Here is a 26,032-nt window from a genome sequence, read left to right as displayed (position 1 = left end):
ATTGATTGATGTCAATTTTAGATTTGGTCAAAATATAGGCATATAGACATTACAGGCTGTTTCGATTATCATATATATCCGAAGGATGTATAGCCTTAGATAATTCCGAAAATTAAGAAATGTGCGTCATATAATAAATGAAGGGAATGAAAAAAATTGCATTGTTTTACTGAAAAGTGGTAAATGAATTTTTTGACCGAGACAAGAAAATCTTAAATTCATAAACTTCATTTTAGGATAAATTATTTCACACACGATTTTATTTTCGCGGGATTTTGTACATTTTCGCATAAATCGCCTCTGGAAATACATATACGTGTACTATTGCGTATAATCTGATACAAATTAAAATCATACCTATATATAGATATATTACTATTTACATTTTACATGTCGTTAAAATAACACCATTAGACAAAGGCAAGAGTTAGATGAGTGGTTACGGACCCCCAGTTCTATAGTTCCAGTATAAGTAGAGTTTAAATCAGTTCTCTTTTCCAAGAATCTAGAAAATAAATTTCAGCTAAAGCTATAGAACCAGGTCCAGAAGTCCAGCAGTTATTGCATTTATTTGAAGAAACTGCAATTTAAAAAGAACAAATCAAACCTACTCGTATAGGTGTAAAAATTCCATAGCAAAACGTATATCCCTAATTCGCTTAATTCTTTAACTAACGTAACATACATAGACCCAGCACGTTCTACAGATTAGGCTAAAGAAATTGATACTTTGTTTCTTATAGAAATGAACTGATTACAAATTCTAATTGCAGTTTACAAAATGACCCGGCCGATAGTGCCTCCGTGTAGATGGGCCTAGATTTCGCCTTAAAACTTGACTCTAGGTCCATATATTACTGCAATTACAAATGAACATTTAACTCCAAGATCTCTACATTTACAAAACTGTTAAGGATCCAGGATTTTGTTAAGCAGTTCTTGGTATGCAAGACTCTGGGGCTAAATACCAAATGAACAAATTCAAACTCTAATACAAGGCCCCATTTCACGATCACGGATTAAGCTTATTATACAGGTTAATTGGTTATAATTGGAATTAAAATTTTTGAGGTTGTGAAACGTGAATTAACTTTAATTCGAATCAGTCTAACCCAGAAATCTAATTCGCGTTCGTGAAATAGATTTATTAATCGAATTAACTAAACCGAATTAAGCATCTTTGATTCGAATTTTAAGTTAAACCCGTTCATAAAACTGGAGCCAGACATTTATCAGCAGCCTGGAAGAACCACTCCTTCAGACATTCACACATTTTAGCGAAGAAGACTTTTTGAAAGTATAGCGAAAAAAATGTGTACGGTATTTGTAGTTCATTTTTCGATTAAGAATGTCGGAGCCTGAACACAGGACGTGAAGCCTGGATGATCAAAAATATGAAGAAAGGTCATTATTTAAGTCTGTTCGAGGGGCGAGTCGAGCTAGGCTGCCGATTCATACCTACAGAAATTCAAACCCAACTAACAACAGTGGAACTGGGTCGATGTAGATTTCTTGAGAATAGAACGCTTACGATAGGAAATATGTACCCCTACAAATCGCAAGTACTTACAAGTGAAGTACCATAGAGTGATAAAATATTCAGCCATGAACCATTACAAAAATGGAATATGAAATATATATTGTATTTGAACATACAAGAGATTTTTGAATCGATTATAGGCCGACTGCTATCGAGGCATGTGCTCAATTGCTACTCGAAATATATGTATATTCAGGTGACACCGATTAGTCATCTGTTAAAGCACCTTCGTTCCATCAGGCCGTAGAAAATATACAGTCAATTTTTAAACATTACTCAACAGTGAGGGTCTTAAAAATGTTCCACTCATCCCTATGTAGGTAATGCTTAAAATTGCACACAGACACTGAGAAGGGCGCTCGAAAAACATGTACCGGTATTGGTTTTCATAGACAAGTGGCTGTCCAATATCAATGAGTCTTTTTGAAAATGGCTCATAGATTTGACTCGAAACGTCAAACTATCAGTTTTTCTTTTTATCGTGGGTTTTTGTCGACTAATGCACCGGTATGCTATTTTCTGCAATTCATTCATTTATCAGCACGAAATCGAAGATCATTTCAATTCATTTTCATCGTCTACACAGTTCGATATAAGGGGCTCGGAAAATCGATCGAGAATTTTTCGCATGATTAATCGCAGCGCTTGATATTTCAGCACGGTTCACGATTATACGGCGAATGTTTCGGTCCCACGATCTCGAGAGATGATCAGTTTTACGTAGAGCTCTTTTTCGGTCCGACGTACGGCAACGAACCCAGTTGAAACCAGGCGACCATCTCTTTCTTCAAGTCGATATCGTTTAGGTTGATATAGCACGCGCCGAGAAATTCATTTTCCTTCAATCGCCCGTGGCTCCATACGGCGACCTGGAGCACTTTTCGGCGAACCTCTTCGAAGCTCGTCTCGTAGACTAACTGTAAACAAAACAAAGGTTGTACGGAGTGTCGGAAGAAGCCCATGATGCCCCCTTTCCGCCTATTTACAAACGCCCTCAGGTTTCCTTGATCTTTCCTCGCGATTACACAAAAATTCCTCCAGTGAGTCCCGAGAAATATTGCGGTTATAGTTTATCAAATAATTTAGGCGGAGTCTACTGTACTACACCCTACATTGCTTATCACGATATACTAACCATCTGGTTGAAAGTCGGATGACTGGAATTCTTGACGACTGTCGTTTTTTGTTTCGTTTCCTTCGAGAAATCGGGCAATAGATACAGTTTCACGTACGGGTCGGGCATCTCGCAATCTTCAGGTACCTTTCAATTGATACGAAAAAGAATATCAATCAAAGAGCAAAACGCACGTTTGAGACACAAATTCATGAACACTGAAAAACGAACTACCGTAGGCTACTCTAAATCTGCATCATTAGGAATGAAAGGAATTAATCCAGTTTATCAAATAACATATACTCTTATATAGATTTAAGTTTTAAACAATATGCGGATACAGTTACGTATTCTTAATTTTTTATTGGTCAGACATCGTAAAATAGGGCATAGGTCGAGTTTCCGCGAGCGCCATAGGTACAAAGCTTGTTGCGGTAGTCTAATGGCCCGCTCCCATAAATTATGAAATAAATCAGAGGCATCCACATGCATTTTAATGCATTCTAAAAACAGGAATACTAACCAAATCCTTCGCGTGCATAATCATCACATTCAGTTTTGTGTCTTTGTATTGTATGCTAAGTTTCACTTGACCTTGTATTGTACTGCTACGTGGTCTCGCTGGTTCCAGCTCTGCAAAAAGACAACATAATTTCAAAATTTACCCGTAACATACATATCTACACAAAGCGTCGCGTAAATTCGTCACAAAACTGAGAAATGTAATTGGTTTAAGAGATAATGAGCTAAACCCACAGTTGATCATTCAACAATTCATTCTGACAGTTTCGAAGTTTTGGCTAAACTTCTACAGAGAACTTGATCAATGAGAAGATTTTCGTTTTTTCATTTCCCTGATAAAAACTTCATAACTGTCGGAATAAATTGGTAGTGAATACCGAGATTAATATCAGTCTACCAGTCAAGTATAAGAGTTGAAATCATTATGCGAATTTTTGACGCAACGCGAAGGTACGTCGGTGAAAATTACCTTTGATCTTTTGAAGATGAGGATTCAAACCTTCCTGTTCATCGCGCATCAATGGATGGAAAAACGTGTACACCAAATCGCACTGTTATTATCACCGATATGAAAAAAGCATGAAAAATTGTTATTCGAGCTGTGGTAAAAAGTAGCTATTATTTACGTGATTACGTAGTTACGATGTTCTAACGAGCAAAAGCCTCAGTCGATGAATTTACTTTCTTTACGATGAATTTATTTTCTGACAGTTTCGAAGTTTTGACTAAACTTCATAATTAAAGAAACGAAAATAACATAATAATGTGTTATTCTTATTGTTATGTTATTTCAATTTCTCTAATGCTGAAATTTAGTCAAAACTTCGAAACCGTCAGAAAATAAATTGTTACATCATCAACTGTAGGTTTCGCTCATTGACTCAAAAATACTGAGATTAACATCAGTCTCTACGAGTCAAGTAATGATATACCTCTGAGATTTCGGGAGCAGTCTTTAACAGTTCACGCATGAAAACATCGAGTTCTTGTTTACGTTTCTCAGCGACGCTTTTAACGTTAGATCGACCGATAACCCTTAACATAGAGAATTTTAGAACGATAAGCCATCAGTAACTGTGCTAGGTAATCGAGGGTTCATGGGTTTGAATTTTTGTGGCGGCAGTCCTTTCTTGAGCGGCCACTGTTATCATAATAGAGAAAAAGCAACACCAAACCTATGAATAAGCCGCATCCATGCCGCTCTATCTTGAACTTTCTAAATTTAGTCCATTCTACTTTAGAACGTTAAGAGCATTCACACCGTCGTAAAGTCAATTCTAAATTAGTCCGTTTCATTTAAGTTCAATTTCTTTCAAAGAACACTGATCCAAGTCCATTCTAAGAATGGAGTAGAATGGACATTACTTGGGTGTGTGAATAGACACTTTGCATAAATTGTCTTTCAATCGTAGCATTGCGTCTGGACCAGTGATAGCAGCCATGATAGCACAGCAATGATTTGGTCCGTTCTAAATCGGATCACTCCAGGTACGGGCCAAATTAGAACGGTCTAACTGGTGACAGTGTGAACATTCAAATCGGTCGTAAGATTTAGAAAACTATATCGTTCAAATATCAAAAATGTTTGCTTACTTGCCGGACAGCGGCGGTAACTTGGCGAGCGGAAACGTAATGACGAGTTTCTGGTGGAATTCATCGAATTCGGAATATTTTCGCCAGATAAAAGTCGGCACTCGTTCCTTCGCGCGTTCAACTTTGATGATGTAAATCTATCAACAAAAAAAAAGATCGTGTTGATTAACAGCGATGAAAAAAAATTCTTCCATTTTTTTTTTGTTACAGAGGCCCTGCCCTCCTTCTCTGAATTGATACGTACGTAATATTTGTCCGGATTGTATCGTTTCTGGTAACCGAAAATGGCGGCCTGCTTGATTTTGCCGTCGGAGTGAACGCTGAAAATCGCGAGAGAAAAAAGACGATAAGTAACGTCGTAGGTTCATTTGTAACGTGGTTCCCGCATCTTGATTTATTCCCCGATTAACCCTCCAGTCTGATCTCAAAATCATCGGGTTAATACGTGAGTCACTATCACACACGCGTTATCAACCCAGGGTTTTAATTTGCCAGTGCCCGGGCTAATCGTTCACACCGGTACCTGATCCAAATGTGTTTGTACCCGGCTAACACGGCCAGAAATGTTGGACTGGGCCGTGCCAAATAAATAATCCATATGTAAGCTTGGTTCTCGAAGTGTCTCACCCCACTTGCTACAGAATCGTTTTGATAGCGTTTTAGTAAGGAGTGAGTGATTTCAGTGTGAAAATACGCTCACTTATTAGACAAAGGCCGAATATTTCTCGGGTCATGTCCACAGGGCTCATATTTGAAGTTTGGAAGTCTTCCATGTGATCGTGTACTACAAACATACTTTGTAAGATAAAGCGTAGTCCATAATCATACGAACTCTGCTTCATTTCACAAAATTCATCAATTACGAACCACGTTTACGAAAAGATTCGCGCATGAATAAGGTTTTCAGTTTTTGCTCATCAAATTTTTTACCACGCTAGTGGTTTTAGTTAGAAATAAGTGAAAATTCTAGGTCAAACCACAGCGTGGAAATATAAAATATGACATAGACTTGAGTTGTCGATAGTAAGTGGCCTAGAATCGACATACCGCTACAAGTGGTATGTATTATTGAAAAGCTGGTAAAAAGCATTGTGTTTCGGGCGGCGCTATACATAGTTGCTACGGTCCTCTGAAATTCCCGATAACCGTTTCCCATACATTCGTGAAAACATGCTAGAATAAATCGATTCGTCCTGTGAAGAGGATATACTTGACATGCTTATACCTGGTGCACTTACTGCGTGTATACTAATGAATGATGTGAACCCTCCTCCAGACAATTTACGGTTAACATTCATTTATTTCTTTTTGTACAACATGCCCAAAAATGATTCGTTTAGGCTCACGAAAAATCGCCTCGATTGAGTTCAGTCTCAGACCCGACCAGAAATATATGCCGAGTGTTGCACCAGAGAATGTGTCTGCTACAATTTGTCTGTCATCGCCGAAGTTTCTGATATATTCTCCGACATGAATTATCATGATAACCATTGATAAAACACTCCGCGTTGTAACGATAATATAGAAAATCTAACAATAAAAAAGAAAAACATGTCCAAAATGTTTCCTAAGCCCTTTCAGTGCGTCTACACCACAGTGCGGTGTATAGCCGAAACATCGAATTAGATATCAGCTCGAGGATATATTCCAAAACACATTTTTCTTTCTTACTGTAGAATTGTACATTATATTGAATGTTGTGCTATTTCTAGTGAGGACATTTTGCATGAGGGTCTACATCAAAATGAGAAACTAGATATACTTGCAGTATTTTCTAGATTAGATGGTACGTAGCTATTGTCTTGGGTAGGCAATCGAGCTCTCAGTCACAGTATTACTGGTATGCTAACGGAATGCAGTCCATATCTGAACTTTTATGCCCAGTTATGGCATTCCCCGTCCAACTCTAACAGTTACAATCATTAATCTTCAAAATTCAGTTTCAGATCTCTAAAGTAAAGTTTGACTACATAGTAATATTTGACTGAAAAATCAAATTCAAACTCGATTCAAACGAGCCGAATTTCATCGCAGGGAATGTCCCTAACTGGATCCTAATTCTTGAAAAAGACACTTGCGAAATATGAAGAAGTCCAAATGACAGTGAAAAGCACAGAACGCGCTCAGACGGACATGCACGAGCCCAGTATATACGTATAGCTTTTATACTTTGGATTCAAATTATACATGCTGAAGAGCAAAATACGGATTTACGATCGACGCGAAGAGCTTCCCCTTCTGAGAATTCGGTGAGGCAAACGCTGCAATCTGAATCATCATAAAAAGGAAAATACCGCTCAACTAAAACATTATCAGAATGGACAGAGCTAGTGCCAGTTGCCAGTTGCACAGTCATAAGTGAAGTCCAGTCTAAGCTCATTTTGGTTCCATGATCAATCGAACAACTTAAGACCAGTCTAAGCTCATTTTGGCTCTATAACTAATCTAATAACTTAAAACCAGTCTTAAGCTCATTCTAGTTACAAAACCAATCTTACAACTTAAGACCAGTCTAAACTCATTGCTTCTATAGCCAATCTAACAACTTTACTTATGACTAGTCTAAACTCGTTTTGGTTCCAAAATCAAATCAGAACCAATCTAATTCAAGACCAATCATGAACTTAAGTAATGACTGTGCAACTGGGTGCTGGTCTCAGTCACAAGACTTAAGCTTACAATCAGGTTTGTCATTTTCCGTAACTGAGAGGTTGCGCTTATTTGTGCTCGTAGAAGGCTTAATAGCACCGCATGACATGTATCCTCGAGGTATAATTCTATACGAGTAACTAATGTAAATATCATTCATGGCCCGGAACAGAAAACATCCAGTCACCAACGATTAGATAGAATGTGCTCATAAATCACATATAGTAATTCCTTTTCCCCGAATTAAGAAAATTGAATTAAAGGCCTACCATAAAGATCGAATGCAAGCTTCATAGCGAATAACATGCAGATTTATCATATTTTGATATTTTCATCTAGACTAACGCATAATCATGCTCTGGTATAGATAAACGTATGGACTGAATTTCTCTGATTCGGGCGTCGAAAATGGAGACTCGTCAGACTGCGAACGCATGCGGTCAATGAGGATCCCGTCGCTATGCACCGGCTTTCCCACCAGATCGCGCGCGTATTTATAGGACAACTCAATCAAAATTTACTTCATTTTCTATTTCCACGCAGTCCTGAAACTTGCTGGTTCACGGTGCTCCGTATAATGCATGTACTGAGAGATCGCATGAACCACCAGAGGTCGCTATATACCACTGGCAATCAGGTCCTCAGTGAAATTCCCTCTAGATTTTTAGCCACCCACATTAGACAAATCTCGACAAACTCTTATTGATCATAAGGATTTTCATTCATCATTCGCAGAATTTGAGAAATTCAGATTTTAATCGAATCCGAGAAGAAATCCGGCATCGTTGTCCTAATGCGCACTAGCGACACCTGGTGGATGCTCGCTTGCCACGAGCGGAATCCTCGATTGCCGCAGTCGAACGTCGAGTCGTCATTTCTAGGAAACGTAGCTCCACAAATCGTCGTCGATCATCTCCGGTGCAAGCGCCGACGATTTGTGAGCGGAATCAAAATATGCAAATGCCGCCGGTTACACGTATCAGCAAAGCTCGTTTCCGAAATCCTGCAACGCTTCGTCTAAACAGCAACTGTCGGACTGTACGAACAGTTTCAATCTTTGTCTCATCCTGTACACGCACGCGCGTCGTAATAAACAGAAAAATAAATTGAAGAGGCTCCGAGTCGTACAATAATTTCCTGTTTTTATAATGGATAAATATAAATGCGCGCGCCAAGACACACACATACGAACATATCAGAAATTCTATATCTGCTCACGAATCATCCTCGTGATTTAGATGGCTTTTTCCTTAAGCCGCCATCACAAAAGCATTTTTGACCGTGACCAAATTTCTGCCCGGTTGATATGGCCCAAATTTGGAGGCGCCAAAAAATTTTAGCACAGGTCCACTTATTCCATACGAATGCAGCACTACACCGCATCTCAGTGCAGTTTACAATAAAAGTTAGGCTACAAAAACACATTGAAATTGGTACTGAAAGTGACTCACCTCATTTGCCATAAAGTGATTTATGCGTGGACGCACTGTCAATATTAAGCACGGTCCAAATTTGAGTCAGGTCTCGGCCAGTTTGACCCAGGCATAACCATCTCTTGTGTGATTGCGGCTTGAATTCTTTTCAAAGGCATTTTCAGAAATTCCGATATAGAATATTCCAAGAAATATTCCGATATACAGCAGAATAGGTTTTCTTTCCAATAATCAACAGAGAATCTTTTGATTTTACGTGCGCCATCTGCGTACTCATGTTGTACGATGTATAGATTTGTTTCACGTACGTCTGGGATGAATGTCAATATCAACATGATACAGACGTAAATTTGAAACCCATTGTACACAGAAGTTAAAAGATTATAAACAATTCTTATATATGAAGAATTATAATCCAAATACAAGAGGCATCAAGAATACAAAATACACGTCGTGTATTTTGAATTTTGTTCTTGATTGATGAAATCCATGTTTAATCATTTTCAATTCTGTTAAAAGTGGGTATCAAACTTATCATCTGTTCTCCATGTCAGAGTGTACAGACTATTGTACAGGGTCCGATCTAAGGAATGAAAGCCACTTGCCCGGGGGGCAAGCATATCTGAAATTTCGCTTGCTCCTCCAAAAGCTACTTGCCCTACACAGGCAGTCCGATTATCATCCGTTGTATCGAGTGGGAAAAAAGCTTTGTGACTTAAAATGATAACCTACTTGTCCTGATGAGAATACCTATACTTTTCCCGGGCAATCGGACGAAAGTGCTTAGGTCGGACACTGTTGTACCCCTATACATACGTACACGGTTCGGTTATCATATCTGATGCAGTCGTTCCTAATTCAACATGTATAAACATTACCGTATTTCGAAAAAGTTTAAACCCACCGGACATACCGGTAGGCACCGAGGTACGCCACTGTCCAACCGCTTATATTTAATACCAACCTAAGCCCAATGCGATTCTATAGCCAATGTATAAACAATTAAGACCATTTTTGCATATTGACTATGTGACAGGGCGCAAAAGATATATGAGGTTTGAAATGAACAATAAATCTATGAATGCAGCTGCTGATACATTGTTGACCTGTTGTAAATAGGGAGATAAAGGATTTGGACAAAGCATAGGTTTTCAGGAAGACTTTCTCGCGAACTGAAGCAATAACCGCAAAAACGGCCAACTTACCTGTAAACCTTCGGACAGTAGGAGAGCAACGCTCCTTCGTCGTGATTCGAAAATCGCATTTGCGCGAGATTGTGTATGAAGAAGTTGATTTGAGTGGAAATCGACTTCAAACTGTCCTCCAACATTCTAACGAAACAACGAATAGAAAACAGAATATAGAAACAGATCGATTGAAGATGTACAGCACATAGTAATGGGGAACCTTCAACACTACTTTCGCAATCAGAGATCTGACAGATTTACTAGTATTTTACTTCCTGTATCTTTCAATCCACGCTTCAATTTCTTCTACATCTCAATTGAAATTGAAATCAATTTGCTTTTTAAGAAAATCAATGAAATGCTACCGAATACTGAGTAGAGGACAATGTAACATTTCTTTAGAGGCTGTGGTAAGATTCAGGCATCAGGAGTCTTAAAATCGACTTCAAAGTTGCTTGATTCTAAGTGGCTAACTTAGGACTGATTTTCATCATCATGCCATCTGGTGGGAAAGTTGGTGTCGCAGGTTTCTTTGTGAAAGAGATGATGCATACCTGGTGAATATAACAGTGGCCTCTGCATCCGAACAATCGGGCAACAACGCTTTCTGTACGTACTTAGTCGCATCCTGATTCACGCCAGGAATTCCGGCATCTGTCATCTACAAATACAGATACAGACGAGTATCACAAGCACAGCAGTAGGATTGAAGAAAACAATTAACAATTCTCAAATAACAATTCTCGTTGAAATTTGTTCCTTTTAACGAGCCCTCGACGTTATCTTTTTTACGATTTTTTTGATGTTTTAAATCATCTAATCATCAATTCTTTTATGTAACATATTGGGATATTAACCCTTTCAGAGCATACTAATTAATAGCCGAAGGTGGTGGTAATTTGAAATTTAACCCCAGTGGTTTGAATATAAGGCATACCACTATAGTGTGTCTACACTGTTGTGTGGTGTATCGTTAGTTACTTATATTTCACTATGTTTGACAGGTGCTACCTTCATTCAATAGAAACTAATTACTAATAACATCAATACACCACAATGCAGTGTACTACTCGAGTCCATCACTGCGGTATAGATGCACTGAAAGGGTAAAACATGTCAATCGCTCTAAAGCATAATGTAGCAATATCAGAAATTAAATTCTTCTTACTCAACTTGATACGTACCAAACGAATGAGATTCAAGAACATGTTGCCCTGTCGACGGATAACGTTGAACGCCTGGCAACAAAGATCGACGAATTCCTGGAATTTCTGACTCGGTTTGTCGCCGCCATTTATCACATACGCCATATCGGACGTAAAAACAAACGGCACTCGGTCTCTGAATAATGAAAGAGATATTTCCAGCACCTTCAAATTGCAACATCAGTAATTTCGGAAATCGCTACTGACCTTTTAATGTTTCCGAACATTTGCGAGTCACCGAGAAATTTGCCGAAATCGATGTGAAACATGTGACCGGTCTGTTTCAGCATGATGTTATCATTGTGACGATCGCAAATACCGAGCACGTAGGTGGCGACACAGTACCCGGCGCAGGAACGCGTGAAATTACGTACAGCCTGGCGGCAAATAAAAACAATGAGTTTTTTAAAATTCATGTTCTACGTATTTATCTTTCCTTGGTAAGGATTTGAGCCTAATGGCATCAAGAGGCGTCTGATTAGCCCCAGTATGCAGCATCAAGCTATGATGTCATCGTTAGCCAATCAAAAATGATGTTTTATTCCAGCCCCAGTTATTCCATTCATGGCTATCCATGAATATGCCTCAGCAATTAAACAACTGGAAATCTGATTGGCCTCGCGGCTTACCCATGCATGTACTTGGCTAATCAAGCAGAGTTTCACGGCGTAGCAGAGTCTCACGATGCCATTAGTTTCAAATCCCTGCAGAGGGAGGAAGGTGGCAGACTCTCACGATGCCATTAGTTTCAAATCCCTACCGAGGGAGGAAGGTGACAGAGTCTCTTCTGGATGCCATCAGATTCAATTCCCAGCCGAGGGAGGAAGAAATCTACTCTAAATATTTATCCATAGGTTTCGGATAGCTAGGATAAACAATTCTTACCATTTTGTACTCTAACTCAGTTGGGTTATGTTTCATAAGCCATTCAGCGATCGGCCGATCTTTGAAAGATCCGGTGAGTCCGTGAGTTGTCTGTATTTTACGTAACGTATCTGACTCTGTGACCAGTTCAATCAGACCTTCATTCATAGAGAAAACGATGTTGATTATTTTATGTGCAGGTAATTCTAAATCTAATCAAGACAGGCTATGTAACAGGCCCCTTAGAATACGCAGGACGGACACAGGATACAGAAGTTCCCACGGCAAAATCCAGGAGCCAGATGCTCAAAATTTGGTTGATGGTCCTGATGATTCATGCATTTTACGTAAAAATTTTGTAACAATTATGTATTTATATTTGTACCATGATAATCATCAAATAAATCAAATCAAAGATCATATAGATATCATAGTAACAGTGTAATTTCAATTGATGCTATGTCAACTATCTACTGCTTAACTCTAACCAACTTTTGAGTAACTCACCCCTGTATCTCAAAACTGGAACTGAACTTTTTATTTCAACATCCTTAAACGCAATTTCTGCCTCTCTGACAGCACTCCCCCATACAACATCTTAACTTACCCTGTTTATCACCAGTCGCTAAGCACCTGAACACGATAATAGACAGATCTAGACCAGCTTTTAACCACTGTTTGTCCATTATTCGTATCAACTGCAGAGTGAGAACATCTTGACGCAAATCATCGCCGTACTACAAAAAATAATGAGAACACAACTTGTTATTATTGCTCAACGTCTGCTCAGTGCTACTCAGGGCCCGGTTCCACAGTTGTGAGTTAGAGTTAACTCTGAGTTAAAATCAGTTCATTTTCAATGTCTTAACTCTAGAGACAAATTCAACTCAGAACTGTGGAACTGGATCCTGGGTATTACTAGCAACAAGTTCAAGGTTAATCTTTCAAGATTAAGGGCAGAAGCTAGGGAATGACACCCAATCGATCAACTCTATAGCAACCAGGATTCGAACCTATGAAGCCTGGATTGACGATGGCCTCGTAACTAATGGCCTCTACATTATACCAACGATTAAAGGGAAAGAGCTATTTCGTAAAAGAATACCCCACTATTATAGAGAAACTCTAGAGAGTAGTTTGACCTATTGACTCAAATGCTATGAGCCAATTAGAGTCTAGAAGTAAATCTACTATCATAGTTTTGCCTTATAATAGTGGGGTATTTTCCTTGACAAAGGACATTCACTTGTCATTGGAACGCGAGCTGTTGTATGCGCTGGTTTTAATGTGCGGCCTGATTTACCTTAAACATTGTATAGATGCTGTCGGCGCGTTTCTCCTCATTCTTGAAGACTAATTTCAATGGAAACGCATTCGAAGCGAAGTAGGAACATGACTGAAAAATATGCGAGACATCGTACATTAAATCATTCGAAGGTTTTCAGTCGGGACTGAGCTCTGGGTACTTCGAAACTAGTCATACATTATGTCTAAAGCATTTTGTAACCGACGATCCAACAGTCTGACAGTTTTGAGATGTATGTAAACCTCTACTTCAAGAGAAACCGAAATAAATGTTATTCCTCAAAAGCATAGGATCTTACTAAGGAAAGGTAACACACAGAAACTAAGATATCTATAATGGGATAAGATTTCTTAGTAACATCACATATTTTTGAAAGTAACATTCAATACTGTTTCCCTGGAGAAATAATTTAGATATATATCAATACTACCGGTATCAGAAAAATAGAATTCAAATATAATCCATTGTGGGATTATTTATCATCTACGCCGAGAATACATCAGTTTATCTGTCAAAGCAGGCGGTATATTATTCATTTGAGAATACATGTGTAAACTTAACCGGAATAGAACTGTTGAAATATTTACCTTCACGTCAATGCCGGATATGATGGTAGCCATATGCAGCGGTAACCTGACCGGTTCTTCTTTTAACATATCATACACATCAACCAACGACCGTACCAGCGTAGCCTGAATTATGATCCGAAATTATCATTAATCTTGGTGTCGAAAAACCTTTTTTCATCGTTAACTTTGGTTTGGCTAGAATTTGGCTTTCTATACCATCTATCACGGATTATTGCTTGGCGCTTAAATTACAAATCTTATCTCAAATTCAAGCACCTTCGAAACGTTTGAATAACCTTCTTAATTCTCTATCTTAAAACTAAACAAACAGGATCTGAAGGCCATTCCGCAAACGATTTAAAGCTTCCTAAATTTTGTTATCTCATGACTCATTGGACTTAACTTTATTCTGTAAAATGGACTCCTTACAAAAGTCCAAAAGTGGTGTAAAATCTTAATTTAAGATTGGTCCCAAATCGTAACATTGGGCAATGAAACTAAGGCTGATAGTAATAATCTAAGCCATGAGTGTGCATCCATTCCACAGTTGTCAGTTCAATCAATTATTTTCAATCTAACAAATGACTCGTCCAAGTCAAATTAAACTCATTGCGGTCATCCCTCCACCGAATAGCGAGTTTCATTGCACTTAAAATACCTCTTTATCCTTGTGAGTTTTCACTTTTTCAGCGACCGACGCTAAAATTCGCACGAATTTCTCCTGCTTGTGAAGTTCGTTATTGAACATCGAACCGACAACCGTCTTCAACGCGGTCATCATCAACTGGTAACGCCATCTATATTTGTCATCGGTCAACGCGTCGCGAAGTAGCCTGAACAATGAGAAGAAAAGAAGTTGATCAAAAAGTGACGAAAATTTTCCAACAAAAATCTAAATGAACGTATTAGTTTAGCGCCTGTTGTGGGACAGGGGTACCATGCCAACTGATGAATGCACCTACTTTCTGGAAAAGCTCTCAGTCATGTTTCACGAAACCATTTAACTATCAATTTAGTCGCTTTTATTAGATCATTTAGTTCATATTTTCAACGAACGTAAGCTCAAACCCTTTCTTGAAAATGGATCCAGGATTAATAGAATCGGTGTTAGTTGCGGCTCAGAATTAAGACCAGTCTAAGACCATCTTTGTTCTATAACCAATCAAAGAATTTAAGACCAGCCCTAAGATTTAGGGCCAGTTTTAGACTTACTGCAGTTAGGGTTAGGTTAAGACTTAGTCACACGACTTTCCGACTCAACGTTGGAGTTACTCCCTAATAAGTTTAACATCGTTTCATCGCATATAGTTTAAGCGTTGTTATACTCTATAACTGCCTTGAGCAACACTTTAGAAAAGTCTTACCAGAAAAGTCTCTGTCCTACTCGTACGTTGCACATGGAACGTTCCAACAGGAATTCGGATAAACTAGAATTGTGGTGAATTTCGAACTTCAAAGCCTGCACGAGCTGCGGCAAGTAATCGAACACCGTATCATTGGACATCGCCTTCAACCAGTGAACGGCGTGAGAACGTACTTGTTCGTCTGGAAAACTAAAAATAGAACATTAACAAATTACAGAGAGGATCTGAAGATCAGGAGGCCCAGTTCCACAGTAATAATTCAAAATCTGACTCTAGAGTTCTATTAACAGGGAGGGCACTTTAATTGACTTGCTTTTTCCCTGACTCTTCTCTGACATGAACATTGTTTTCCCTGACTCGATCTGCTAAGAATCCAATCATTTAATAGAAGTCAAATATGTAAAAAATAGACAGAAACTGTTCGATTTTATGCTAGAAATATAATCTAGAAATCTTAACATATTTACCTGATTTTTAGCTTTTTTTAAACAAACTTCCCTGATCTCTTTAAAGAAAAGAAACTTCCCCGACTTCTCCCCGATTTCCAGTAAGTGGCCCCCCCTGGTTCACTAATTTAAAACGATACTTACACGGGAGTAATCAACTCGAGGGCGACATCTGGTGGCAACGGAGCCCACAGCTTGATCATCGCGTAAATATCGGCCAGACAAGACCAATTCCAGCTGTGAGCGGCGAGTAAAACCTTCGGCAACGCCTCCGGAATACCCATCAAATGATGACGTTTTTCCCACAGCAGTTCATTCTCATCTTCATTACAACTAGAAACAGAATATAATAGCAGTGTTAGTTTTCTTTGTAAAACAATTTGCAATCCTTGTTTATTTTTTTTCCGCAGTCCTTCCAAGATTTCATGCGGAAATATGCAAATAATAAAACTAAGATTCTTCTATTTATTTACTGTTCCCTTCCATTTAAAAATGCCTATAATAGAACAATTCTTATCTCTTCATACTTCCAAAAATCCGCACTCCAAGCGAGTGACCATAGCCATATTCATTAATATGAACACTTACAATGTAATAGTATCTTTGGCAAGAATATCTTGGATCATTTCCTTCGTTTCATCGTCGAGGTCATCATAAACGGCTTTTGTGCTGAAAATATCGTAATACGATTTATCGCAAAATGCACTTCACAATAGACCGGACGATAAAACTGAACGGCTGGATCCGATTTCATACACGTACCATACACCGTTTTGTAGAACAGGTGGAAACCGTACAAGCGAATCTAACTCGGGTAAATTGACTTGTAATACGACAGCATCGGGTTTCATATACGCCTGACAGTTACTCGTCGGTTTCGCGGCTTCATTTGGCCAGAGCGGTAACAGAAAACCACCCTGCGCCAGTTTCCTATCAGTTGAGGTGAGTAAAATAACGGTTATTATGAATTCAGGTCTGCCAACCTCAGAAAAGTGCTATCGGTAACAAATTCAATATTTTTCAATAACGTTTCATTGAAATATGAAATTAATTAATCAGTAACTAGAATTACGCAAAGCCTCGAATGCCCTGACCTGAAATTAATTCACCGCCACATAGGCCCTATGAAGTTACAGAATTTGAAGTGAATGCGTTGGAAATATCGTGGCCGTTGTTTCTAAAAGCGGAACTTACCTATCAAAATCAAACATAGGAATAGCCACCCAGCCGAGAGGATTCTTTACTTGCTTCGAGACCTCCGATCCCGACCCGGGAATTGTCTTGAATCCGAACAACGTGAAACACAACTTGGCTTCTCTGGGCAGCGTGCACAGCGATACACAAGGAAATTGAAGCCTGAAATGGAGGGGATTTTCATCAGAAATGTCATGTCTACCAGCAAGTGTTAGTTAGATGGATAAGATGCTTTGAATTGGAGCAGCACTATCCACCAGTAGCCAGAAGTAACCAGTAGCGATTAAACCACAAACTTGAGTTACACTTTATCATGAAGCTGCACCCTGGCCTGATAGATGACTCACAGTGCTTGGTGCTCGGATGTTACTCTCTCCAGGGAGATATAGGTATATTTTAGGGTAATTAAACTAATGTCACTTCTCTCCAGGGAGAGATGACTCATACACAGTTACAGATATTGACTAGGGGTAATAATACCAATATCACTTCTCTCCAGGGAGAGATGACTCATACAGAAATATAGACTAGGGGTAATAATACCAATATCACTTCTCTCCAGGGAGAGATCACTGATATACAGTTACAGATATTGACTAGGGGTAATAATACCAATATCACTTCTGTCCAGGGAGAGATGACTCATACAGTTACAGATATAGACTAGGGGTAACAACACCAATATCACTTCTCTCCAGGGAGAGATGACTGATACACAGATAAAAATATAGGCTAGGGGTAACAACACCAATGTCACTTCTCTTCAGGGAGAGATGACTGTTACACAGTTACAGATATAGGTCAGAACCGTATCTCAATGTCAGTTATAATCAGTTTCAATGGAGTTGAAGAGAACTAAATACATACCATTCATCCCAGACAACCTTCCTCATACTAGAGAATCCTTCCGTCGTAATCAGTGCCTTCACTGAGGCGACAGGGGGACACAAATTACGACCTCCGTAGAACAACGAGCAAATCACTCGTAAATGCTCATAGCTGGAAAAACAAAACATCGAATCAGATAAGTGGAAAATATCTCGATTCAGTCATTTCCTCAATGATTTTCTATGATATTTCCATTTCTAGGAAATACTGAGGAACATTTCAATCATGGATTCAAAATTGAAGCAACGCTTTCGAGGTTAAAGAAAAATGTAGCGTTAAAACGTTAAGTATATAACTACTATTCTAATTTCTTCTATACTTATGCATTATCTGTGAGGCTGAATCTTCGAATTAAACATGAATTTCAAAATTACTACTCGGAAGCGTCTGAATTCTAAGATACAAGCGGCTTTTCAAAATTCCTAAATTCGTTCTCTAATTTGCACGAGTGCGCATCACTTGACCATCTTCTTTACAATACCGAGATTTAAGAGCATTTGTGTGAAAAGATTTGACTTTTTGCTGCCGATCATCCGATGATTTATCTCTAAAAATGTATCATTGAGCAAACTCTTCAAAAGCAAAACTTCAGTACTTTACACATGATCGTTTTAAATGAGATATATTTCATTTTATTGTTACCTCGATTGCCATTCCGGCGGAAACTTGTGAACCGATCCGATATGAACTATAAGATTGTCCAACAAATTTGTCACTTCTACTTCATCTGGAAAATAACAGCTAACCAGTTCTAATCTAGTGAAAAGTAGGGAGAAACTTATAGTTTTATTGTCATTTTTCAACATATTTTGGGCCTACTTTGAACAACCGCATCCTGTTACATAGTTATAGCTTGAAATTTGACTCAATATGAATTATATATTTGAAAATAATGTAATTTTAAATGATAAGTTAACAGGGAACCAGCACACTCAAGCTACAAATACACTCAGTGATAGGTAGTGAAAATTGGTTATTTCAATGAACTTTTAGTTTTACGGGAAGTTGATTTAGAAATGAGAAGAGTTGATTGGAATTTAAATGAAATGTAGGAAAAATTGAAGCACGGTGACCGAGTAACTACACTCAAATCCTCAATTGCCACAGTAGCAGTGCCGGTACCCCCATTATGATGCATACTGTGGAACAGAGTTGATATTTGAAAACCTCCCCGCTCAAGCGGAAAAATCTACGAGAATATTTGACGAACAATTTTGATACGAACCGCTGAGCTGTTCATCCACCCCGACGTGGTAATCGTTTTGATGAGCTCTGCAGTACATGTCGACTAGTTGAGTAACAGATAACGTCAGTACTTCGAGTCCTGATTCGAGTTCATCGTATTTATTACTGGCCGCCGCTAATCTATAACAGAAACCATTTTCATCATCATCATCATCGATATCACAGACGAATAGAGCCCTGGTGCCTTTGGTGAGTGGCGCCTTTTAGTATCCATAAATTATCTCATCAATAAGATAAGAACCCACTATTTACAAATTAAAAGAATTCTAAAATCGAGAATTTATTCATTGAAACAATCTAAAATATAAGAACACGACGTTTCGATCTCACCCTAGAGATCATCGTCACACCTGACAATGATCTCTAGGGTGAGATCGAAACGTCGTGTTCTTATATTTTAGATTGTTCCAATAAATAAATTCTCGATTTTAGAATTCTTTTAATTTGTAAATAGTGGGTTTTTATCCTGTTATCTGTTCACCACGTTTGAATGTGGTTATCATAGTATCTCATCAATGATTCCTTCAAATATTTAAGCAATTTTTTAAGTAATCATGTACGGTATATATGATGGTATATGCTCAAGCTGGTTAAAGTCGTCATAGTTATGATGATCATTATGTCGGTAACTCATCCGAATGAGACGAGATAAAAGACTTTAGTTTAATCTATCCTTTTGCAGAAAGTATCTTCATCTCAACTCATAAAAGGAACATAACAGGGAATAAAAGAAACGGTATCTACAAAGGGTATAGACAAATGTGGGCACACACATCTTACAGGAGGGGGCACCTTTTTAAATGACTCGCTTTTTCCCTGACTTTTCTCTCACTATTCTGTGACATGTACGTTGTTTGATCTGACTTGATCAACTAAGAATCCAATCGATTAACGCAGTCAAATATGTAAGGCTGGTCAAACTGATTTTACGCATAATCTTTCTTTAAGAAAAGGAAAATCCCCTGACTTTTCCCTGATTTCCAGGTAAGTGGCCGCCCTGCCTCACTATCACAATATCAAGTATCTCAAGTAGGAAGAGAAGTGCGATGAATATAGTATGTATGGGTGTAAACATACTAACCCACTACTGGCATAGTCATCGCCGACTTTATTTTGAAGTTTCTCAAAATTCACCTACAACGAAATAAAGCCGATCATTTAGCACATTTTCCCCCTTCACTTCTTTTACCGATCACAATCTCAACAACGTACGTACCCCTTCATGACATAAACATTCTAAATGTTTAACGCTGCGCATCACTTCTATCGTTTCGACGCCGCCTAAAATCGCGCAGATCGCCTTCGCCGACTGTACGACGCCGCGAGGCTGCAGTTTCTTGCAGCCGTTGCTCATCGCCTGCTCTTTGATTTTGTTGCATTCCGAAGTGTAGTTTTCCATCAGTATCGATATAGAATCGCTAAAACAGATAAATTTACGTTAGTGGCTAGATGCGTTTTGAAATCAACCCTTTCAGAGCATCTACAGCGCAGTAGCGCCCTATTTACTTAATGAGGATAATTTTAGTGATAAAAAGACCCTTTTTGTGATACTGCCACAATGGCCTTTTCCAATGAATTTGCCCTAAGAAATTTGCTAAGAGCCTTAGATCTTGCCCCCAGATCCACCTTGGTTCTGGTATCTTCTCTATTAGGGACATGAAAAGCCCTGCTAAAATGGCTATCTTGTAGAATTAATTCCCCTTCATTTCATTCTAAATCTCACTAAAACATAGGATTAATGAAACTAACAATCATCACTTACATAGTGGCGACCTGGGTCTCTATACCGTCCATACACTGCGGTAGAGTCATTTTTTCACGTGAATCTTCGACCTGAAATTTTAGACGGATTTTCATTTTTATCATACCGACATTCATGAACATAAACTTAAGATGGGCACCGGTCAAATTATGGTGCAATTCGTTGTAACTGGTCACGAATGGGTGTCTAGTTTGACGACAAAGTGATTGTCAGCGATGTTGTGTGGCTAGTGTCTGTCAGCATATGTCATAGGGTCCCTACTGATCAGTCATTCCTGGGGTTTGAAGGGGTTTCAAGTACATTTAAAATTGTTTTCCATTAATAAGGAGGTTTTAAAGAATTAAGTCATAGTGACCCCGTGTCAGTTGTGACTGGGAGAGACAATCGCAGAAAGTAGAACACATGAAACTCTTGAAGTGACAAGGTATCACTGTCAGTGCCAAGGGCGCATAGTTTGACAGGTCTTTAAAAGATGGGTAATTACAAATGGATCATTGTTGGTGGTCAGCAGTCACAAGGCCGACCTGGGCTCACGTTAAGCTACCGGATACAAGCATCGGTCATGCTTACCGTACGTTTAAGCGGTCGTGTCGCGAACTCTTTATTCAGTAGCGAGAATCGTATTTCCTGACTCAGTTCTAAAGATGTTTGAACGTATTCGTAATCGCCTATAGTCGAATCACTGAAACCCACAACAACAAAACATATGAAGTAAAGTTACGCAATACTGGAAATCTATATGATAAAATATAGAAGATTTATCAAAACAAAACCACAACCTTTCAGCTGTTTACTAACAGCAATCATCGGGTAAAACCAGCCAATCGTTGTGGTTTTATTCTAATAAATCTCATAATTTCGTTGCATAAAATTCCATTGCATTCGTATTTACCAAATTCATTTATCATCTATCATATTCATACAATCGACAAGGAATAGAGTATCTTCTTTGACTAACAAGTACCGGGTATGTAAACTAAACTAGGCCCAATATAAATCATTTTTGAGATATAGAATATCCAAGTTCGATATGAAACCCGCGTGACTGTTGAAAATAAAACTCCTCAGACTGTTTCGTTTAAAAGAACACCGTTACTTACTTTATAAGAAATTCCGAACTTCCGTAGACTTTCAGAATACAGTTACTGGCCGATATGTTTTCAAGATCATCACAGACACTATATAAGACATGATTTATCAAATGCTCGACACTACTACTCACTGTAAAACAAAACAAAACGAAACATTTTGAGCGAAGCATGTTTGCATTTCCTAGATTTTCTGAAATGAAGTCACCGATCAAATACTACACAAATAAAATTTTTCTGAAATAGGTATAAAACTATAGTTTTCCAAGTAATTGATATTCAATTTTCATTTGATATTCAATTTTCTATACCTTTGCCATAAAAAAAACAGATTTGCGATACCTTTCAAGGGGCTGGAAAAGAATTCTTCAATTCAAAAATTCCCAAGACTTCCCAAAACTCATAAGAACCATGTGCGGAAATGAGGGTTATTTTGTTCGACTTACAATCACAGGTAAAAACGACTGGTTCCTTCGAAAAAGAAGTGATCACGGTCAACTTGAATGTCATGAGTTTGTGCGGAATTCCGACGACTCGCGGACTGATCACGAGACCAGGATTCGTCGACAGATTGCCAGTTGCCGAAAGTTCAGCCTTTAGTCTATAGGAAATACATACATAGGAAATAAATGACAACTTGAATCGATAAACTGTTACATTAACTAATGAGCAAAACCCACAGTTGATGATTTAACAATTCATTCTGATGGTTTCAAAGTTTCGGCTAAACTTCATCACAGAACTTCATCAATGAGAAGATTTTCGTTTTTTAGTTTCTATGATGATGAAGTTCAGTCAAAACTTCGAAACTGTCAGAACTACCTACTTTATTTTCTACTTACCGATTGACAGTATCACAGAATGCGGCGGCTTCTCGATCAATACGAGTCAAAGGTTTTAAGGGTTCGAATGGACGTTTCTGTAAACAAAATCCATATACATTTTCTCAATGAAAGATACACTACATTGCTCATAGGGGTGGATTGAGATTAAGGCTCTGAGCGACTAGCAGATGTTCCGCATCCTGCATTCCCTTAGAATGGCCTGAAATGCGCTTTATATTCCAAATTCCTAGGCGCAGTTTTATAGACTGGTATTACCTTTAACCCGGGGCTAACTAAACGGAAAGTGAATTAAGTCAGCCTTTGGGTTAAAGGTAATACCAGTCTATAAAACAAGCCCCTGTGCCTTGCGCCTATGACTCATGTCAAACGCATGTGGTATGAACAACAGTCAGGACGGACCTCCCTGGATTGGCTTCGATGCCTTGTTATCTTACCTTCAATGCTTCTTTCGTACTATTGCATCGTTTTAAAGCCGGTAACGCCGGACGCGGGGGAGGGCTTAACGGCGGCTTGTCGTCGTCGAGTTCTTTAACGCTCGAATGTAACGATTGCTCCTTCCACGTTTTGCCGATCAACGTCAACGTGTCGACCGAAAAAGGATCTTGGATTTCGCCGAAATAGTTCTGATAGATGGGATCGTCGGCGGCGCTGCGCCGCGCCGAGTCGTAAATCGCGTCGATCTCGTCGTATTCCGATGACGCCTTCAAAATGTGCAGTTCACGAAACGTCGACGACGACGACACGTTCTGCGCGGACGTGTCGACTGTCCGCGTTGCAGACGAATGTTTCTTAATCGGATCGAACTCCGATAAACTCGGATTACGAGCGTGCGTTTTCTTATTCGCGGCGGCGGCGCCGACGTTCGTAGACGGACTGAAGTTCATCAGATCCGCCGGACAGGTCACCGTTTTCGTCATGCCGCCGCAGGTATTGTTATCACTAATCAACGGTTTCGTTTTGGAGTTTTTACGCGGAGGTACCGCCGGCGCCCGCTCCGGAGGATTGTTCGCCGACGTCGCGTTACAGTAGGGAACGTTATTCGTCAAGGCGATGCTCGTTCCCGGCTCGGGGGTTAAACTACGTCGTCTGCCATCGATCGTAACTTCGTCTCTTCGTCGACATCGCTTCGACACTTCGTCACTGCTCATCAGATTACCAGTGCTGCCACCTAATGATTGCAATAATAATAACAATAATTAATTGCCTTAATTACATATAAAACATGCTCTTTCGCTTACAGATTAAGAAGTTATACAGCCATGAATATCAAAATCCTATACAGTCAAACCTGCTGAGTGAAACAGGATTTCGATCTAATTCGGTATCCTTTGCATGAATCTATGTAAAATATGTCGTATTCTCTGGATTTTTTCATAAACCAGATGAATTCTATTGGTCCAAAATGATCTGCTTATACACATAAAAAAGTACCTCAACAAATTTCCCTGACTTGGGGTGGAGCTTTTTTTTTACAGAATTTCATGGAGAAAATGCCCTGACTTTTCCCTGATTTACCATCAGTTGCAGGGTGGCTGGCCACTTTCAGCCAATTTACGAATCCCTTGAGTTTTTCCCTGATTTTTTCATGTGATTACACGAAATCAGAGAAATTGAAACATGTATTGGTTAAGAAACACGTGGCCAATAGCGTTATCCAAAGTCCCTGAGTTTACCAGGTTTTTTAGTACAATCTAGCTAAATTTGTGCAATTTCTCTATTATTTTCTACATTTTTCTGATTGCCTGCGTTTTCCAGGTTTTCCGGGTCAGTGTCCCCCCCCGGACTCGTTTAACATGATTTCTAAATCTATGCGTTTCTATGTGAACTTTACCTAGCATTGTATAACCGCTGTACATCGTATGCAACGACTCGTAGATATTCGAATCCAACGCCGACAGTTGTAAATCGCGGATCGGGTCGACGCACGGTCCGTTCAAACGAGTCGACGACGAACCGGTCGAGCGTAAACCCGACGCGCCACGAGTCGGATCGGATACTTTCCGTCGCGCCGCGTCGTCGCCGTCGTCATCCGCGGCACTCGACGGCCCGAGTAAACTTTCCAGATCGAATTTATCGGCGAGCGTTTTCGAATATCGTTTTTCCAACTCGGAGAAGTGAATGAGGTCGCTGTTGTTTTCGGCGCCGCCGGAAACGCTGGAACTCGTCGAACAATTCGAAGTCGATCGGTGCGAGAATCGTCGCGGCGGCGGCACGGGAGGTGGCGCTAGTTGTATCCCGGCGGCGGTCGTATCGATAGGATCGGAACCGGATCGTAACGCCGGCGAACGCGGACGAGCCCTCGCGTACGCAACGCCGATTGATGTTCGCTTTTGCGGCAGCGGCGCCGTCGTCGTAGTGGGAGGGTTAAATCCACCGGTAGCCATCACGTGCGAGATGACCTATTTGAACTATTACTGATATTACGGCCAGCTCAGTCATCCATCAATTCAACGAATGATTCCACTTCAACTCATTTGATTCGATCTGCAATGACAATCAACAATATGCAATTAAAAATGCTACGTAAGAAATTAAATAATTTCCTAAAAAAGTGTGATTTAATTTGAAGGTAAAATCTAAGCCCTTGATTTTCTGCATCTTTGACGACACAAGAGGGCATCCCACCTTCTTAAGAGGGCATCCCACCTTCTCGGAGGGCATCCCACCTTCAGGTCAAGTGTGGAGAACAGAGTTAGAGTAAATAGAGGCATAGAGCGGGATTCGACCCCGGACCAGCATATTTCTAGTGTAACGTCTTTCCACTAGACCACCGAGGCTCTTGTATTCCAGCCATAAGTTTTCAATACATATCGCACACTCAACCTTACTCTAACCTATTCCTAGCTGTAAGACAGACCCTAAACCTCTGGATCCAGTTCCACATTTGTGAGTTAGAGTTAACTCTTAGTTAAAATTAGTTCATTTTCACTGGGTTAACTCAGGGTCAAATCTTAACTCCGAACTGTGGAACTGGACCCTGAACCCTAACTCTATCAAAATGACAATTGACGTGACTAAAAATTAAAAATAAATAGAGGATTTACTCTTCATAAGTAGAGATGATGATATGCGACGTGCAGCAGGGGTATCTGTCAACAGCAGCACGTGCAGTAGGGGTATCAGTCAGCAGCAGCACGTGCAGCAGGGGTATCTGTCAACAGCAGCACGTATCCGTGTGGTTTAGGAGGAGTGAGTATCCCTTTCCTTTATTTCCGGGT

At 39.5% G+C, this 26,032-nt stretch overlaps 1 protein-coding gene across 1 annotated transcript; it reads right to left on the bottom strand.

The window, feature by feature from the left end:
- Positions 1-230: 230 nt before the first annotated feature.
- On the bottom strand, positions 231-26,032 carry LOC141912654 (phosphatidylinositol 4-phosphate 3-kinase C2 domain-containing subunit alpha-like). The gene is made up of 34 exons (XM_074803979.1): positions 25,859-26,032; positions 24,646-25,298; positions 23,249-23,982; positions 22,812-22,888; positions 22,416-22,570; positions 21,982-22,102; positions 21,452-21,563; positions 20,882-20,952; positions 20,336-20,537; positions 20,201-20,253; positions 19,100-19,239; positions 18,517-18,601; positions 17,854-17,985; positions 16,987-17,148; positions 16,555-16,722; positions 16,381-16,461; positions 15,937-16,125; positions 15,347-15,535; positions 14,641-14,815; positions 14,001-14,105; positions 13,411-13,503; positions 12,715-12,844; positions 12,129-12,265; positions 11,451-11,620; positions 11,223-11,379; positions 10,593-10,699; positions 10,057-10,182; positions 5,014-5,089; positions 4,770-4,906; positions 4,109-4,211; positions 3,646-3,727; positions 3,178-3,287; positions 2,676-2,801; positions 231-2,457 (listed from the first exon to the last, which is right to left on the bottom strand). Exons 2-34 carry the CDS (start codon positions 25,196-25,198, stop codon positions 2,257-2,259), a joined length of 5,259 nt encoding a protein of 1,752 aa, XP_074660080.1. The 5' UTR covers positions 25,199-25,298; positions 25,859-26,032; the 3' UTR covers positions 231-2,256.

This window comes from Tubulanus polymorphus, chromosome 11 (assembly GCF_964204645.1).
Source record: "Tubulanus polymorphus chromosome 11, tnTubPoly1.2, whole genome shotgun sequence".
Lineage (NCBI taxonomy): Eukaryota > Metazoa > Nemertea > Palaeonemertea > Tubulaniformes > Tubulanidae > Tubulanus > Tubulanus polymorphus.
The sequence above is the reverse complement of the archived record's forward strand: the minus strand, read 5'-3'. Positions and strand labels throughout refer to the sequence as shown.

Bases quoted from the DNA above. Each gene is read 5' to 3' on its own strand.
- LOC141912654 (XM_074803979.1), bottom strand. From the start codon at position 25,198: ATGGCTACCGGTGGATTTAACCCTCCCACTACGACGACGGCGCCGCTG. The intron at 20,538-20,881 runs GTAAGTGATGAT...TATCTGTTTTAG, and splicing joins GAGACCCAGGTCGCCACTAT to CGATTCTATATCGATACTGA. The intron at 2,458-2,675 runs GTTAGTATATCG...TTTTGTTTACAG, and splicing joins ATCCGACTTTCAACCAGATG to TTAGTCTACGAGACGAGCTT.